The sequence below is a fragment of the Neofelis nebulosa genome, chromosome 4, assembly GCF_028018385.1.
Source record: "Neofelis nebulosa isolate mNeoNeb1 chromosome 4, mNeoNeb1.pri, whole genome shotgun sequence".
Taxonomy (NCBI): Eukaryota; Metazoa; Chordata; class Mammalia; order Carnivora; family Felidae; genus Neofelis; species Neofelis nebulosa.
Window position 1 is genome coordinate 39,155,378 of NC_080785.1, and position 15,652 is coordinate 39,171,029.

The following is a 15,652-nucleotide window of genomic DNA, read 5'->3' on the forward strand; positions in this document are numbered from 1 at the left end:
TGCCTTTGGGATTTAAGTCAAATTTATTCCATAGCTAATAGGGATGGGTATGAAATATATTAAGAGATGAGGTTGCTTTTCCTTAACTCTTATTTTTCTTATGCTGGTTTTGTTTCTTTTCTTTCTTTCTTTCTTTTTCTTTTTCTTTCTTTCTTTCTTTCTTTTTCTTTTTTTTTTTTTTTTTTTTTTACCATTTTTGAGGCTAATTTCATGCTTGTTTTCTTTGCATTTTTAGGTATGGCACAGTCAAAAGGCTGGGTGAGAAGATACTTCAAGGCTTTCTGTAAAGGCTTTTTTGTAGCGGTGCCCGTGGCCGTGACTTTCCTGGATCGGGTGGCCTGTGTGGCCAGAGTGGAGGGAGCGTCAATGCAGGTAAAAACGAATGTGGCTTCATTCTTTACAGCCCATGCTTCATGGTTTCTCATGTACAGCAGCAGGAATTCTGTATATTATTTCTATGCTGGTACCTAAAAAGTTTTAAAAATGCCTTGACCTGAAATTTAACTTTACTAATTTTTTTATAAGGTCTCTTATAAGGTTTATAAATAGAGGAGAGGTGAATAAAAATAATTATCAACTAGTTTTCTGTATCTATAGTTTTTTTAAAGTTTTTATTTTATTTTATGAATTGTAAGTAGAGATTCTAAAGAAGTTTTATTAAATGACACCATTTCCTATGGATATGGCCTAGGATTTTAAGATATTTTTATTATCCATATTTGAATCCATACTTAAATATCCTTTTAAGACCAGATTGTTAGTGTAGTTGCAGGATGGAGTTTGAATCACATTCAATTACTCTGTGTGTGTGTGTGTGTGTGTGTGTGTGTGTGGTATATATACAATTATTATATATCTCAGCATTAGTGTGCATGTTGTGTGTATATATGTATACACACACCCCCTAAATATGTATATAAATATAAAATATGTACACATTATATATATACACATACACAAGTGTGCATATATAAATAAATATGTGTATGCATATATATGTGTGTGTGTGTGTATGTATGTGTGTGTGTGTGTGTAAATCTACACTTTAGTAGATAGAAAAATCTAGAGTACTGGTCCCAGATATTCTGGGTGTGTTTTTTAAGCATGTTCCTGATTAAAAAGATTAAATGCAGTTTACATGGAAAGAATTTTTCAGTGGAGATTTCCAAAAGTTATAGGCAAATAGTCTTCTGGAATAACTTAGAGAAGACTTTGTTGTTCTAAAGTTGATGTCTAGAACCTAATTGTGTAAGCAAGTTTATGTAATTAAGAAGAATTTACATTTTGTAATATGATTTGTTTTCTTCTGTTATGAGCATCTATCAAGTTCATGCATTGTGCTAAATAGCTATGTAAAACAAGTAAAATGAATATATTAGCTTCTAAGAGCTTAACATTATACTTATTTTTTTCTTTTTGTTTTAGTGAAAACTAGTTAAGGACATAGGTATCAGCTTTGAGGAGTTAGAGTTTGCTTTTTAAAATGTAATTATTGTATTGAAAATCAGATCTTGTCCTGAGTTCTGGTAGTCATTGTTTTGTCATACAACCATTACTATCTTGAAATAGATTTTTCCAGAACACAAAGCCTTCTTACCTTGGATCTAATTATATTCCAGAGGATCATATGGCAACCATAGAATCCTAATCTTCGTGTTTTAGCCCAGAATATATCCACTGCACATCTATGCTCATGGCTTGTGCTGAGGACATTCAATAAAAAAAAAAAATATAAGAAATTGACTGTATTATGAAAAGACAAGGTTTATCAGTTATGAAGGCAGTGAAGAAAGTGTTAAATAGTGTCATTCTTAAATGCCAGTCTATTGACTGATACTAAGTTTGCTGCAGATACATTTCTTATAGTGCTCCCTACCCTATTCCCAAAAAGTCAGATTTGTTACCTTGTAGTTTGTTTGGTATGTTATGTAGAATTTCCTTGGCTGTTGATGACAGGAAAACAGCTTGAATTGAGTTGGATATCCAGGAGAATTTATTGGAAGGCTTATTATGTACCCAGGAGGAAGGCAGAAGTGTGGCAATCGTCAGGGACAACTGGAACCAGGGATTTGAATGCGGCAGGGTGCTCCGCCTTCTCTGTTTCTACCGTCTGCTTCTGTCTACATCTTGGCTTTGTTCTCTCAGACCAGCTTTCTTCACAATGCACGGCACATGGCTGCTGGCAGCTCTCATGCCTTAAGATGCCTGATTTCATCACCACCTGAGAGTGATTTCTCCTCCTGCCTTAATGTCACTTTGAAAACTCTTGGGAAAGGACTGTAATTTATTCGGTTTTGGTCACATGCTCTTATCTATACAAATATAGATCACCTTTGTCCAGTGGGTTAAGGTGCCATGATTGGCTCTGCTTCAGACAGCTACACCCCCTAACCTGTGGCTAAGCTGAGTAAGAAAATGACAGTATGTATTTGAAGCACATTGTTCCACAGGCTTTCAGCTTTCAGGGTAAGGTAGTGGTGACATTACTCAGAAGAGAGGGTGTACTATTTTTACAATAAAAGAGGAAAGGATAATTTTGGAAGAGAATAAAGATGTATGTTTATTACAGTTGGGTCTGTATTTTAGTAATTTTAGACTACTTCTAAGTATAATAAATAATTTATTTATCATCTTAGTAGATAGTACTAACTCATACTTAAAATTATTTAGGAGCAGAAATTCTAGTAATGGGATATAGTGATTAATTAATTAAGCATTTTTGAAGACATCTTTGCTACTGTACAGCTTTGATGAACTGAACATGTTTAGAGCATGGGATTCAGCAGAATTTTTGACAAAAAATTTGAAAAAATTCTTGTCTTCACTTTTCTCTAATGACACAAGTACTAAAATAGCTGGCAGGGTCTGTGAGCATCTCTGGAAGTCCCTGAGCATCCCACAGGGACTACACCTGCTTTTATTGACTCTGAGTCCTGAAAATTATATCTGGTGTTTGGCAGTTGGCTGATTTTTTGTGAAGGAAGGGAATTCTCTGGATGTGTGGTGATGTCTTCTTATACCAGCCTGAGAAGCATGAGAGGAAGGTAGTAAAAGCAAGAGGCAAGAAAGAAAAGAACTGTAGAGAAGAAGAGGAAAGAAAATAACCTAGATCGGTTGGGTAACAGATGACGATGGAGAAAATGAGACAGCTGGCACAATGAACAGGAGACAATGAACAGAGTGGCATAGATGATGAGTAATAAGGAGACGCAAGACAGAAATGTATTCCCGGAAGGGGTTGATAGGCCCCTTTGTGAGACCTGCCTTGGAATTGTACCGTTGAATCCTGACACATTTCTGTGGCATGTTTGTGTGTAGCACCATGAGATATGTCATTTAGCCATCCATTCTGTATTTCAGTATTCACTGAAGGAACCTTTGCCATTTTGAAGGAATTTGTGTTGGTGTCAGTTATCAGTCTTGAGCACCATTCATTGTGTTGTGCTTTAGAATATCTGTGCATTCAGGTGGAAAGATCGTATCTAGTCATTTCTGTTATTTCAAATATATGAATCATTTTGTGACTCAGGAGGTCATTTTGAGATATGGACAGTAATGAAAAGCAGTGGTCACTTTGAATTGGAATAGGGAGTCATTTATCAAATGGCTAGGAAGTGTGAGAAACACTACTTTAGGTGCTATAGTGGGGTGGCGAATCAGTACAGATTCTGTCTTCAGTGTACTTTTACTTTAGTAGAAGAGGTTCAGGGTTATTAATCCTGAATAATGGATACATTTTCAGACAAGAAGATAGCAAGCTGTAAGACATATTTGGCCAGTATCTAGTACATCCAGAAATGAAAACTCAGTTGGTTTAGGGTACTATTTTGGAAAATGGACCTTGGAAATTTTAATTCAGAACAGAACCAGCAAATGATACCTTGAATCCCTTTATTGTTGGCCACTGTACTATTACTATGACAATAAACTACCTTAAGTGTTCAGTTGCTTACATTCAGATATTTATTTCTTGCTCATGGGCCAGTAGGTTGACTGTAGTCAGTCTAGACTATGGGTTTGGTTCAGTCTGCTTCATGTAGCTTTCATTGTGGGATCTACACTGAAGGAGCCATGGCTACTTGAGATAGGTTCTTCTCATGGGCGATAGATAGCAAGATATCAGAGGGTGAGTGGAAATACTCAGAACCTCTTAAAGCCTCAGATCAGAACTTCTACTCTTCTGTTTACATTCCATTGGTCAAAGTAAGTCACATGCCAAAACCGAAAGTGAAATTGGGGGGTCATGGCAAAGTGATGAGGGAAGGAAAAATAGTGAAGAAGTAAGTGTATCTACCATACCCCCGATGACTCTAGGGATACCTGGTTGACTTCAGACATAACCTAAAAAGTTGCTTTTTTACCTAGGGGTCTGCCTAGAATGATCTTAGTCTTTTTGAAATCCAAGACTGACAAAATTAGAATATATTGAAATTTTGAGTCACTGAATTCTGGGAATGGATTGATCCATTTTTGATATCTTTAGGTTGAAAATCACCTGGGGCTGATAGGACCATCACTTTAGAGTGGCTTTTGTTAAAGGTCACTCTGCAACTTGTAGACATGTTATTTAAGAAAATCCAAGGATTGAAAGATCGAATATCATTAAAGAGATATATAATACTAGTCTTATTAAATAAACACTGTTATAGCAACACTGGAAATTCACCTTGAGTAACAAATTTTGCATAAAAGCTGTTTTTTTAAATGGGTTTTAAGAATTCTGTTCACTTGGGATTTAATAAGAGAGGCTTGAGATTCAATAGGATTTCCTCTTACAAGAATCTTTACTTTTTAAACACTACTGAGTAGGTTAGGTTTTCCAATATTAATTTACAATTTATTAGGTGTCTGACTAGAAGGATAGAGGTGATCAAACGTGAGGACTCACAGCTTAGCTGAAGGTAAGTCATAAATGAAAATAAAGTTTTTAATGATATAATGACATAACTCAGTGGAAAATAGGATACAGTTTATGAAGCATTTGATTTTTTAAATAAAGTTGTATAAGTATATCCATTTTATTGGCTGAGATATACCTTTTGCAGTGCTCTGCACACAGGGAATGCTGGCAGAAATTATTCACACTGACCTATTCCCCTCTAGTGCACATGAATCACTTCTCCTGGTTGCTGAAAGGTTACTATGAAAGTGGATGCACTTTTTTTTTTTTTTTTTTAAGAAGCACCACATTACTCAACATTAATTTAACTCAGGAAATGAGGACTGATACTGCATACAGTTGAAACTACAGAGGGAATTTATGTTGGTGGAATGCAATTATTCAAATTAGAAGTTCAATCCCTTACTGAGACTTTTAGAGTCAAAAGGTGCCCTAGGAATAGTTTCATGACCTCACACCAAAGTTTTAGATTTTATTTGCGTGAGAATGCCTGCAGCAGGGTCACTCCTTCTTATAAAAGGTGTATGCCTTCTACATTTAAAATTAAGATTTACGACTTTAAGAAGTAAGCGAAAGAAAGAATTGTAGGTATCATTGTCCTGTTTTTGTTGGAATTGCTACAGAATGTTTCTATAGTGAACCGTCTTCTTTCCAGGTGGCATAGCCAGAGGGGAAAATACTTGAAAACATTACTCCACAATTCTATGTCTTGAGTTCAGATTTCAGAGAAAGATTTATGCAGAATGTATTAGAAAATCAAAGAATGGGATGGAAGGTAGAGTTTAATCAGCATTGAGCTATTTATTAATCGATAACATACATTCTTTGGTTCAAAGTTGTCTTGACTTTCAGCTACCTGCAAATGATCCTGAAGAAACTGGTTTGTAATAAACTTCTTGGACTCGTTCTCGGCTTTTGCAGTTATTATCTTGTTTCCTGCTGAGTTTAAAATTAAAAGTTCTGTCAAAAAAGCAAGCAAAGAAGCTCACATTCTTTCTGTCTTTGCCACATTTATTTATTTTATTTTATTAAAAAATTTTTTTAAACCTATGGTGCAATTAATATTCAACAATTATCATTGGTTGTAACTATTATTTTGACATTCTGGAAGCTAGATACAAAAACAGACTCTTAAGGAAAGAGATATATTGTGATGTATGCGCCAGAATTTAATGTAGAGTTAGGGAGTTTTATGTTACCTGCTGAATTTGCACTTTGAAGATGCTGGGAACCATCCGGCACACATTTCCTGCAATGCTGAATGCTCTGCATTCTTACTCCCCTTGGTCGTCTGAGGCTGACTTTGGAGGAAGCCAGGAGCTTACCTGTGAGCTTTCTTCCCAAATTACCTTTGGCTTAAAAAATCTCACCTGAAGTGTTTACCCCTTAGGATGTTATACATTTTTATGTAGTTCTGCAACCTGTCATTAGTAGAGAATTCAAATAGATCAGTTTGTATTTATAGCAACAAACATATGTGATACTGAAACAGTTGGTGAGTGATAACTTTATAACGTCCCTTCATGGATTTTCTTCACTTCCCATGATAGAAGAACAGGATGCTTCTGTTTTATGTAGCCAGGGTTATATATCTGTTATTTGAACACTGACTTCATAACACTTTTTTTTTAAATGTTGAAGTAATTTTAGACTTAAAAGTTTTAAGAGTAGTACAGAGAACTCCCATGGGTTCTGTACTCAGATTCATCAGTTTTCTATATTTTGCTACATTTATTTTATTCTCTTCCTTTTCCCCACCCTCTCCTTCTCTCTCTCCCTTTCCTTCTTTCCCTATCTTTCTCTCTCTAAAACATATGTATTTATGTTTTTATGTGAACACACACATATGTATGCATATGTATACATACATAAAATCATTGTTATTGACCCATTTAATGAGACTTTTGTATATTCTTTTGAGTTATGATCATTGCTGATTGGAATATTAATGCTTTTCTTTTATGTAATTTTAAATTTAATACTTTATTCAGATTACTACGGGTAGAACTCTTGATACATTATGGGATATTGACTTAAGTTCTAAACTGTACATTAAAAAACTGAGAGCAACCATTTGAGATAATTTACCTAAGCACACAGCCATCAAGTTTCACAACTGGTTTCAATTAACTCTGGCCATTTTACTAATAATAACTAATAAAAGTTGTGCTTTATTACTATGTTGTATAGCCTCCCTCTAATACTGCTCACAGAGATATTTTCTTCCATTTTACTTTTGTTTATGCAGTGGTGTAATTGGTAAGTTATTTAATTTTGGGATGGTTTTGTAGTACATTTGGAATTTAAACAAATATAGAAATTAATCTTATGTTTTGGTGGGAGCTGAAAGATTTCAAACTTTAAAACTCAGGTTGATGGAAAATGCCTGATTCTAAACTGAAGATTATAAACTTTGTAATTAGACTTCTTAAAAGAAGGAATTAGATTTCACTTTTTGGAAATACAGCGAAGTAGATATCTAGAAAATATTCCCAATATAAAACTCATAAAAATTATAAATAAAACATTAAAAATCTTTTTAAAAATGTATAGTGACCTTGAAGGGAGGTAAGAGAAATGATATGAGACCACAAATAAGGGGGAATACATTTCCAGAGTACTAAGTATGCATTGAAGATAGCAGATGTCCTATGGACATTTGTCATATCCTGGTAACTCAGAGTTTTTTTGTTTTAATAGCTGCATGGGGATCAGAAGACAAGGCCCTGAGCTCTTACAGGGTAGGGAGGTAGAACAGAAATTCTGAATAAATTCAGGATCATGGAGGAGACACATTTTTAGGGAATAGATACACTAAAACCCAAATCTGTTCTGCAAGAAAAATGTTGTAGTCTCTGAGCAGCAGAGAAAAGCTTAATTGGAACTGAGGTTTGAATTCACCTTCACTGCAAATGAAATACTCTCAATTGAGATTTTAATTCACTTTGTACTTGGGTTTAGTGCATCCTCAGGCACCTGGTGAAAGCCATCCCCAATCCTTCTGGGCACATACAAAGTTTGATGAACATGATCTCACAGTAAAAATGTCACACAAGGAAATGAGCACTATCACAAGTGAGAGTCTGTAACAACTTTTAGCAGAATCAGATCTTAAAGACTAGGTAATAGAACTGTCAGCTGCTAAATGTGGTATGTTTAAACAAATAAAAGACAAAACTGAAAATATGAGAAAACACCATAAGATTATTTAAAATGGCCAATTTTTTTTTTATCACTTGTGCTTTAATTAATATATTTTTAAGGTTACAAAATCTATAGTATGCACCACACAAAATTTTCAATGAAATGTGTAATAGCTGAGATTTACTTATAGTAGTATGGGAAGAGGAAGAGTGGAGTGGTGTTATAGATGAAACAAGATTGGCTGTGAGTTTGTAATAGTAGACCCTAGATAATGGGTAACATGGTAGGTAGTTCATTATACTATTCTGTTTACTTTTTTTTTTTTTTTAAGTTTTCATTTATTTATTAGAGAGAGAGAGAAAGGGAGAGAGAGAGAGGGAGAGAACAAGCTGGGGAGAGGCAGAGAGAGAAGGGAACAGAGGCTCCAAAGTGGGCTCCATGCTGACAGCAGAGAGCCCTATGCGGGGCTTGAACTCATGAACCGTGAGATCATGAACAGAGCTGAAGTCGGATGTTCAACTGAATGAGCCACTCGGGCGCCCCTCTCTACTTAAAAAAAAAACAAAAAACCAGAAAACACAGTTTTATTGAGGTATAATTTATATACCATTGAATTTATCCGTGGTGAGTGATTTAGCAATTTTTAATAAATTCATGGAGTTGTATTATCATCACCTTTTAGAACATTTTCGTTTCCCTACAGTGATCCCTCATGTCTATTTGAAGTTAATTCTTACTTTTACTTATGCCTTTTCTGGACATTTCCTAGGTACCTAGGAATGGAATTGCTAAGTTGTATGGTACATTTCAGCTTAATTTTTTTTAATGTTTATTTATTTTGGGGTGAGTGCGAGTGTGGAAGGGTCAGAGAGAGGGGGACAGAGGATCTGAAGTGGGCTCTGTGCTGACAGACTGACAGCAGTGTCTGATGTGGGGCATGAACCCACGAACTGTGAGCTCATGACCTGAGCCAAAGTCAGATGCTCAACCAACTGAGCCACCCAGGTACCCCTCAGTTTAATAAAAAAAAAAAAAACTGCCAAACTAATCCTGGGGTGGGTGATGGTGTGCTAACATGCCCTGCGTTCTTATTCTACCTCTTTGTAGAAGAGGAAAGTGAAGTGAATGTACCGGGTCTCACTGACACTGGGTGTGTCTGGAACCCCATTTCCCTGTTCAGCCCACTAACACTCTGGGGTCGGGGAAGTGTTTCCTTTGGTATTTGGCTGGATTAGGACGGGTATTACAAAAAGTGTTTTCTGTTCCCCTTGGCCATCCTTTTCCTGGCCCTTTTGCTAGGAAGTAGGCTTTTCTTTAAGGTTTTTGGTTCTCCTTCTTGGTGGTTCCTGGTTGCAGGCTTCTCCAGTGCCTCATCTAGGATATATGAGAGGCAAAAAGAAAACCCAGGAACTTGCCACCATGTTGTTCCTCAAGTCTTAATGTCCCTAGCCTCCGATCTGTCTTCTTTCCACCTTTCAGAGTCTTCTTATATTTGTGCATTGTATTATGTTTGGAATATTTTAGTTGTAAGAGAAAGGACTAGCAATGAATAGAAGTACTCCATTTTGGTCCTAGGCTATATGGTTTGCCTTCCTAGTAGTCAAGTGGGACTGAATTCTGGCTAATGGGAAGAGAATGAAAAGTGAGTTGCCATTTCCAGGCTTGGTCTGTAAAAGTCTTCTTTGTAATCCTTGCTCTCTCTTCTGTCTGCTGCTGGATGCAGAGGAGCCAGTTGAAGACTCTGAGACCACAGGAGATGGTGGATCTATTAGATAGAAAGAACCAGGGTTTCTGAATGACTGGGTGTGGTAAATCTACTCACTACTGTGTTATATACTGAATGTTTGAGCTTTTTTTATAGGCAGTTAGCTTCATTTGGCTATGTAGCAAGGCTTATTACTATACCTTTTCCTCTCTGCTTTTTCTTATGTTCAAGGTCAAAGAGAAGTCCTACCTTCTTCACACAACTTTCCCTAATGTCATCATTCACTTATTTGAAATCCTACAGCACTGTAAATTTAACTCATCATTATAAATGTTTTGTATTGTCCTCTGGTCTAGTTATTTCATGGGTTAATACTAACTGTACTTTGTAAGCTTCTAAAAGAAAAGGACCATATTCCTCTTACCTACCCATTCAGAGGGATGCTGAATAAATGCATATTAAATTCATTCTTTGAAGCATTGAAGTCCCTGAATAATTAAACCCTACAGAAATATGATGAAATGAAATTATCATCATTAGAATTTTTTTTTATTTGACTTTGAGGGTGTTTCTGCACTCTTCACCTGAAAACTTTTTAGCTTCTTGATGAATCCATTATATTCTTTATGACAGAGGTTTTCAAACCTTTTTGCTTATGACTCATTAAGTGATATAGTGTTTCATTGTACACACATACACACAACTGAAATAAAAGTTTCATGTAACAATACTAAAACTGTAATTACCATCATTATGTGCAGTGCCCTCTGATATTTTCTATTCTGGTCGCATCCCATTAAATTGATTCTATGACTCACTCATTGGTCATGACCTGTAATTTGAAAATGCTGCTTTATTGCTGGAGGGAGGCTTGAAAGGGTGAAGCTGCTAAAATTGAGCTATAGCTAAGGGAATGGAGGGTGTTAGCTTTTGAGCCTGAAATTTTAAATGTGGGCTTATCTTAAGGGCTTTAAGCAATAAGTGCAATGCAATGGAGAAGGAGGTCCATGGTCTGAGAAAGCCCTTTGACAGTTAGTGTCATCCTTGGGCCTTTATTAATACCATCCTTGGGCTGATTCGTAAAGATTCCTGAGCTCCTTCCCAGATACCCATGAAAATGGAATCATTACTAGGACCTTTGAATCTGCATTGTGACAAGCTCTGTAAATACACAAGTTTGAAAAAAAAAATCAGAACTATGTATGGTGATGGATGGTAACTAGGCTTACTATGTTCATTTTGCAATATACACAAGTGTCGAATCACCATGCTTTATGTCTGAAACTAATATAATATGACATCTCAATTATGCTTTAATAAAAAATACATTTGTGAAACTTCTTCTTAGAGTCCCAACTCTTGAGTAGGGCAAATTGGTGGGGTGTTTGCCAGACATGGGAACTGCTTTTGCTTCAAAAATCCTGATTGTCTTGGTTTGCCAAGCTTTTGAATTCTAACTTTTAATATTTTTAAAAAATATATTGTTCATTCTCCACCCATTTGTCTATTAAGTTATTCATCATATGCTCAACATCACTCAAAACCAGGGAAATACAAATCAAAACAACGATGAGATACCATTGCACACCTGGCAGATGGCTTAAATTAACAACACAGGAAATAACAAATGTTGGCAAGGATGAGGAAAAAGGGGAACCCTCTTACACTGTTGGTGGGAATGCAAACTGATGCAGCCACTCTAGAGAATGGCATGGAGGTTCCTCAAAAAGTTGATAATAGAACTACCCTATGGTCCAGCAATTGTAAGTCTATGTATTTACCCAAAGGGTACAAAAATGCTGATTCAAAGGAGTACATGCACCCCGATGTTATTAGCAGCACTATTGACAATAGCCAAATTAAGGAGAGAGTCCAAATGTCCAATGACTGATGAATGACTAAAAAAAGTTGTGGTATATATATATGTGTGTGTGTGTGTGTGTGTATATGTGTGCATATATATATATATATATATAACTCAGCCATCAAAAAGAATGAAATCTTGACATTTGCAACAACATGCATAGAGCTAGAGTATATTATGCTAAGTGAAGAAAGTCAGTCAGAAAAAGGCAAATACCATATGATTTCACTCATATATGGAATTTAAAAAACAGAGCAGATGAGCATAGGGGAAGGGGAACACAGAGAGAGGGAAGGAAACCATAAGAGACTCTTAACTATAGAAAACAAACTGAGGGTTACTGGAGGGGAGGAGAGTGGGGAATGGGCTAAATGGGTAATGGGTACTAAGGAGGGCACTTGTGATGAGCACTGGATGTTCTCTATATATGACTAGTCACAAAATTCTACACCTGAAACCAATCTTACCATATAAGTTAACTATTATTTATTTATTTATTATTATTTTTTAAAGTTTATTTATTTTTGACGGGAGAGGGGAAGGGCAGAGAGTGCAGGAGAGAGAATCCCAAGCAGGTTCTGGGCTATCCAGAGCCCGATGCAGGGCTCAGTTTCACAACTGAGACCATGACCTGAGCTGAAATCAAGAGTTGGAGGCTTAACCAATTGAGCCACCCAAGCACCCCAGCTAACTAGATTTTAAATAAAAACTTGAAAAAAAAAAAAAAACCTGGTGAGAAAGTTTACTGTTTGAAGGCCATTTCCTCTGAGAACTTCAAAACTTTCTTAAAAAGAATCCATCACCAGGCCCCTGGGTGGCTCATTTGGTTAAGTGTCCAACTTGGGCTCAGGTTATGATCTCATGGTTCATGAGTTCAAGCCTCCCTGGAGCATGCTTCAGATTCTGTGTCTCCGTGTCTCTCTGCCCCTCCCCCTCTCATGCTCATGCTCTCTCTCTTTCTCAAAAACAAATAAACATAAAAAAAAATCCATCAACAATCAAAGGTAATAAATTTCTAAATTACTTTAAAATAACAAAGAAATTTCTCCTCATATATTTATGCTCAGTTTTAGCTGATTTTATTGCTTCTAATGCCTTGTATCAATGGTTATATAAATTTATAATATTTTTAATTTTTGATTTTTCTTACTAGTTTGTAAACTTTGTTTTTATTCTTTCTAGTTTTAGTTTTATATTATCTTGCTACTTTATTTTATTTTATATTTAAAAAAATTTTTAATGTTTATTTATTATTGAGAGAGAAAGAGCATGAGCATGGGAGGGTCAGAGAGAGGAAGAGACACAGAATCTGAAGCAGGCTCTAGGCTCTGAACTGTCAGCACAGAGCCCAATGCGGAGTTCGAAGTCACAAACTGCAAGATCATGATCTAAGCTGAAGTCGGATGCTCAACTGACTGAGCCACCCAGGTGCCTCCTTGCTACTTTATTTTTAATTTTTCAACGTGTGTTGTGTACTTTGTAGCTTGAAAGTATTTATCTTTTGGGGCACCTGGGTGGCTCATTCCATTAAGTGGCTGACTCTGGATTTCATCTCAGGTCATGATCTCACAGTTTTTGAGTTCGAGCCCTGCGTTGGGCTCTGCACTGGCAGTGTGAGGCCTGCTTGTGATTCTCTCTCTCTCTCTCTCTCTCTCTCTCTCTCTCTCTCTCTCTCTCTCTCCCTCCCTCCCTCCCTCCCTCCCTCCCTCCCTCCCTCTCTCTCTGCCTCTCCTCTGCTCTCTTTTAAGTAAATAAACTTCAAAAAGTGTTTTTCTTTTAGTTTTTTTAGTTTTTTTTTTTTTTTGCTAGCTAACCTTCCTTTCTTCCTTCCTTCCTTCCTTCCTTCCTTCCTTCCTTCCTTCCTTCCTTCCTTTCTTTCTTTCTTTCTTTCTTTCTTTCTTTCTTTCTTTCTTTCTTTCTTTCTTTCTTTCTTAACAATGTAAACCATCTTTCATTTCTGTAGTTTTTTTAAATGACCAACAGGAAGCACAGAGTGTCAACTGAGAGAATGACCCATTCACTTAACATGGGAAATGTGTAGATTTTTACAGTAATGGCTCCTCCATGAATCACACCCCCCCTCATTGATTTGTAGAATTTCTTCCCACATTGTCTCAGGCCATGTGACTTGCTTTAACCAATTGAGCATTAACAGATGTTACTCAAGTGGAAACTTGGTAGGTGCTTGTGAACTGGGAACATGCAGGAAACTCAGGCTGTCCTGCTAGAGGTGACCTTGGAGAACAAGTGAAGCATCCTGTCCAAGAAGCCCCAGTTAAATGCCTGATGTATGAGTAGAGCCAGCTTGGCCTTTCTAGCTCTTTTTGAGTCACAGGTGATTGCTACCACATGTTGGCTGGAATAGAGACTGGAAGAGGATCTGCCCTTCTGAGTGAAGCCCATGTTTCAGGATTATGAGTAAATAAATGGTCGTTCTTTCAAGACACGTAGTTTTGGAGTGGTTTTTTATGAAGCAGTAGGTAACCCAAATAAAAATATGGCATTATTAGTGAGGAAGTGCTGCCAAAATAAATTCTAAAATAGATGGCATTGGTTTGATGACAGACAACTATTACTGGAAGCTGGAAAGGTGGTGAGTAAACTTATTGGAGACTGCAGTTGTGGTGGCCATGTTTATGGCACTGAAACTGTTTGAGAAACTGTCACCTGCAGGAACTTGGAATATAGAAGGTGTATTTACCAAGTTCATGGATCTGGCTAAGGAGATTTCCGGGCATAATATTGACATTGTAAGTTGGCTTCTTAGAGCTTTTATATATATGGTATAGGAGGAGAGAAATAACTTAGAACTTAGAGGAAATACAAGGTGTCCAGGAATTTATGTTTTGGAAAATAAGACTATTTCTTTAGGAGTTTCTGGCAGGCAAAAAATTCTTAAAAGTGGCTTGGGGTAAATATCAAATCTTGACTGGAAGACTCTTTGGTAAGACCTCAAAAAGATTTAAGATATGATGTAGAAATCTGTTTAGCTAGACAAAAGATAATAAATGTGTAAGAATCTTAAGGGCTTTGTGCCATAGCACCCTGACACAAAGTAGAGAAAGGTCTAGTTGGAAAAGAGTTATGACTATATTTTTATGGGGGAATGGAGTGAATGTCAATGAGATGAATAGGAAGTCTACAGAGTTTTAAGGGACTTGAATTGATATATACTAAAAGGAATGGTCAAAATTTGTATGGAACCACAAAAGACCCTGAATAGCCAAAGCAGTCTTGAAAAAGAAAAACAAAGCTGAAGTTATCACAAGTCTATATTTCAAGTTATACTACAAAGCTATACTATAGTAATCAAAACAGTATGGTACTGGCACTAAAATAGACACATAGATCAATGGAACAGAATAGAGAGCCCAGAAACAAGCCCATGGTTATATCATCAATTAATTTTTAGGAAGGGAGGCAAGAATATACAATAAGAAAAAGACAGTCTCTTCAACAAATGGTGTTGGGAAAACTGAGCAACAACATGCAAAAGAATGAAATTGGACCACTTTCTTACTGCATACACAGAGATAAAGTCAAAATGGATTAAAGACCTAAATGTGAGACCTAAAACCGTAAAAATCTTAGAAGAGAGCACGGGCAGTAATTTCTCTGACATTAGCTCTAGCAACATTTTTCTAGATATTATCTCATGAGGCAAGGAAACAAAAGCAAAAATAAACTATTGGGACTACATCAAAATAAGTTTCTGCACAAGAAACAATCAAAGCTAAAAGCAAACTACTGAATGGGAGAAGATATTTGCAAAGAACATATCCAATAAAGGGTCGGTATTCAAGTATATAAAGAACTTATACAACTTCTCACCAAAAAACCTCACAGTCTAATTCAAAAATGGGCAGGAGACATGAAAAGACATTTTTCCAAAGAAGACATACAAATGGACAATAGACACATGAGAAATACTCAACATCAGTCATCATCAGGGAAATGCAAATCAAAACCACAATGAGATCTCATGTTACACCTGTCAGAATGGCTTAAATCAAAAACACAAGAGACAACAAGTGTTGGC

At 36.4% G+C, this 15,652-nt stretch overlaps 1 protein-coding gene across 13 annotated transcripts in view; it reads left to right on the forward strand.

The window, feature by feature from the left end:
* IMMP2L (inner mitochondrial membrane peptidase subunit 2) overlaps positions 1-15,652 on the forward strand; it is an 896,430-nt gene that overhangs the window by 39,505 nt on the left and 841,273 nt on the right. For all 13 annotated transcript variants that reach the window (XR_009260302.1, XM_058724576.1, XM_058724575.1 and 10 more), the window contains one exon: positions 236-372. Coding sequence is in view for 12 of the 13 variants with exons in the window: in XM_058724572.1 (XP_058580555.1) it covers positions 236-372 (137 nt within the window). In the remaining variant the exon portion in view is untranslated. The remainder of the gene's footprint in view (positions 1-235; positions 373-15,652) is intronic.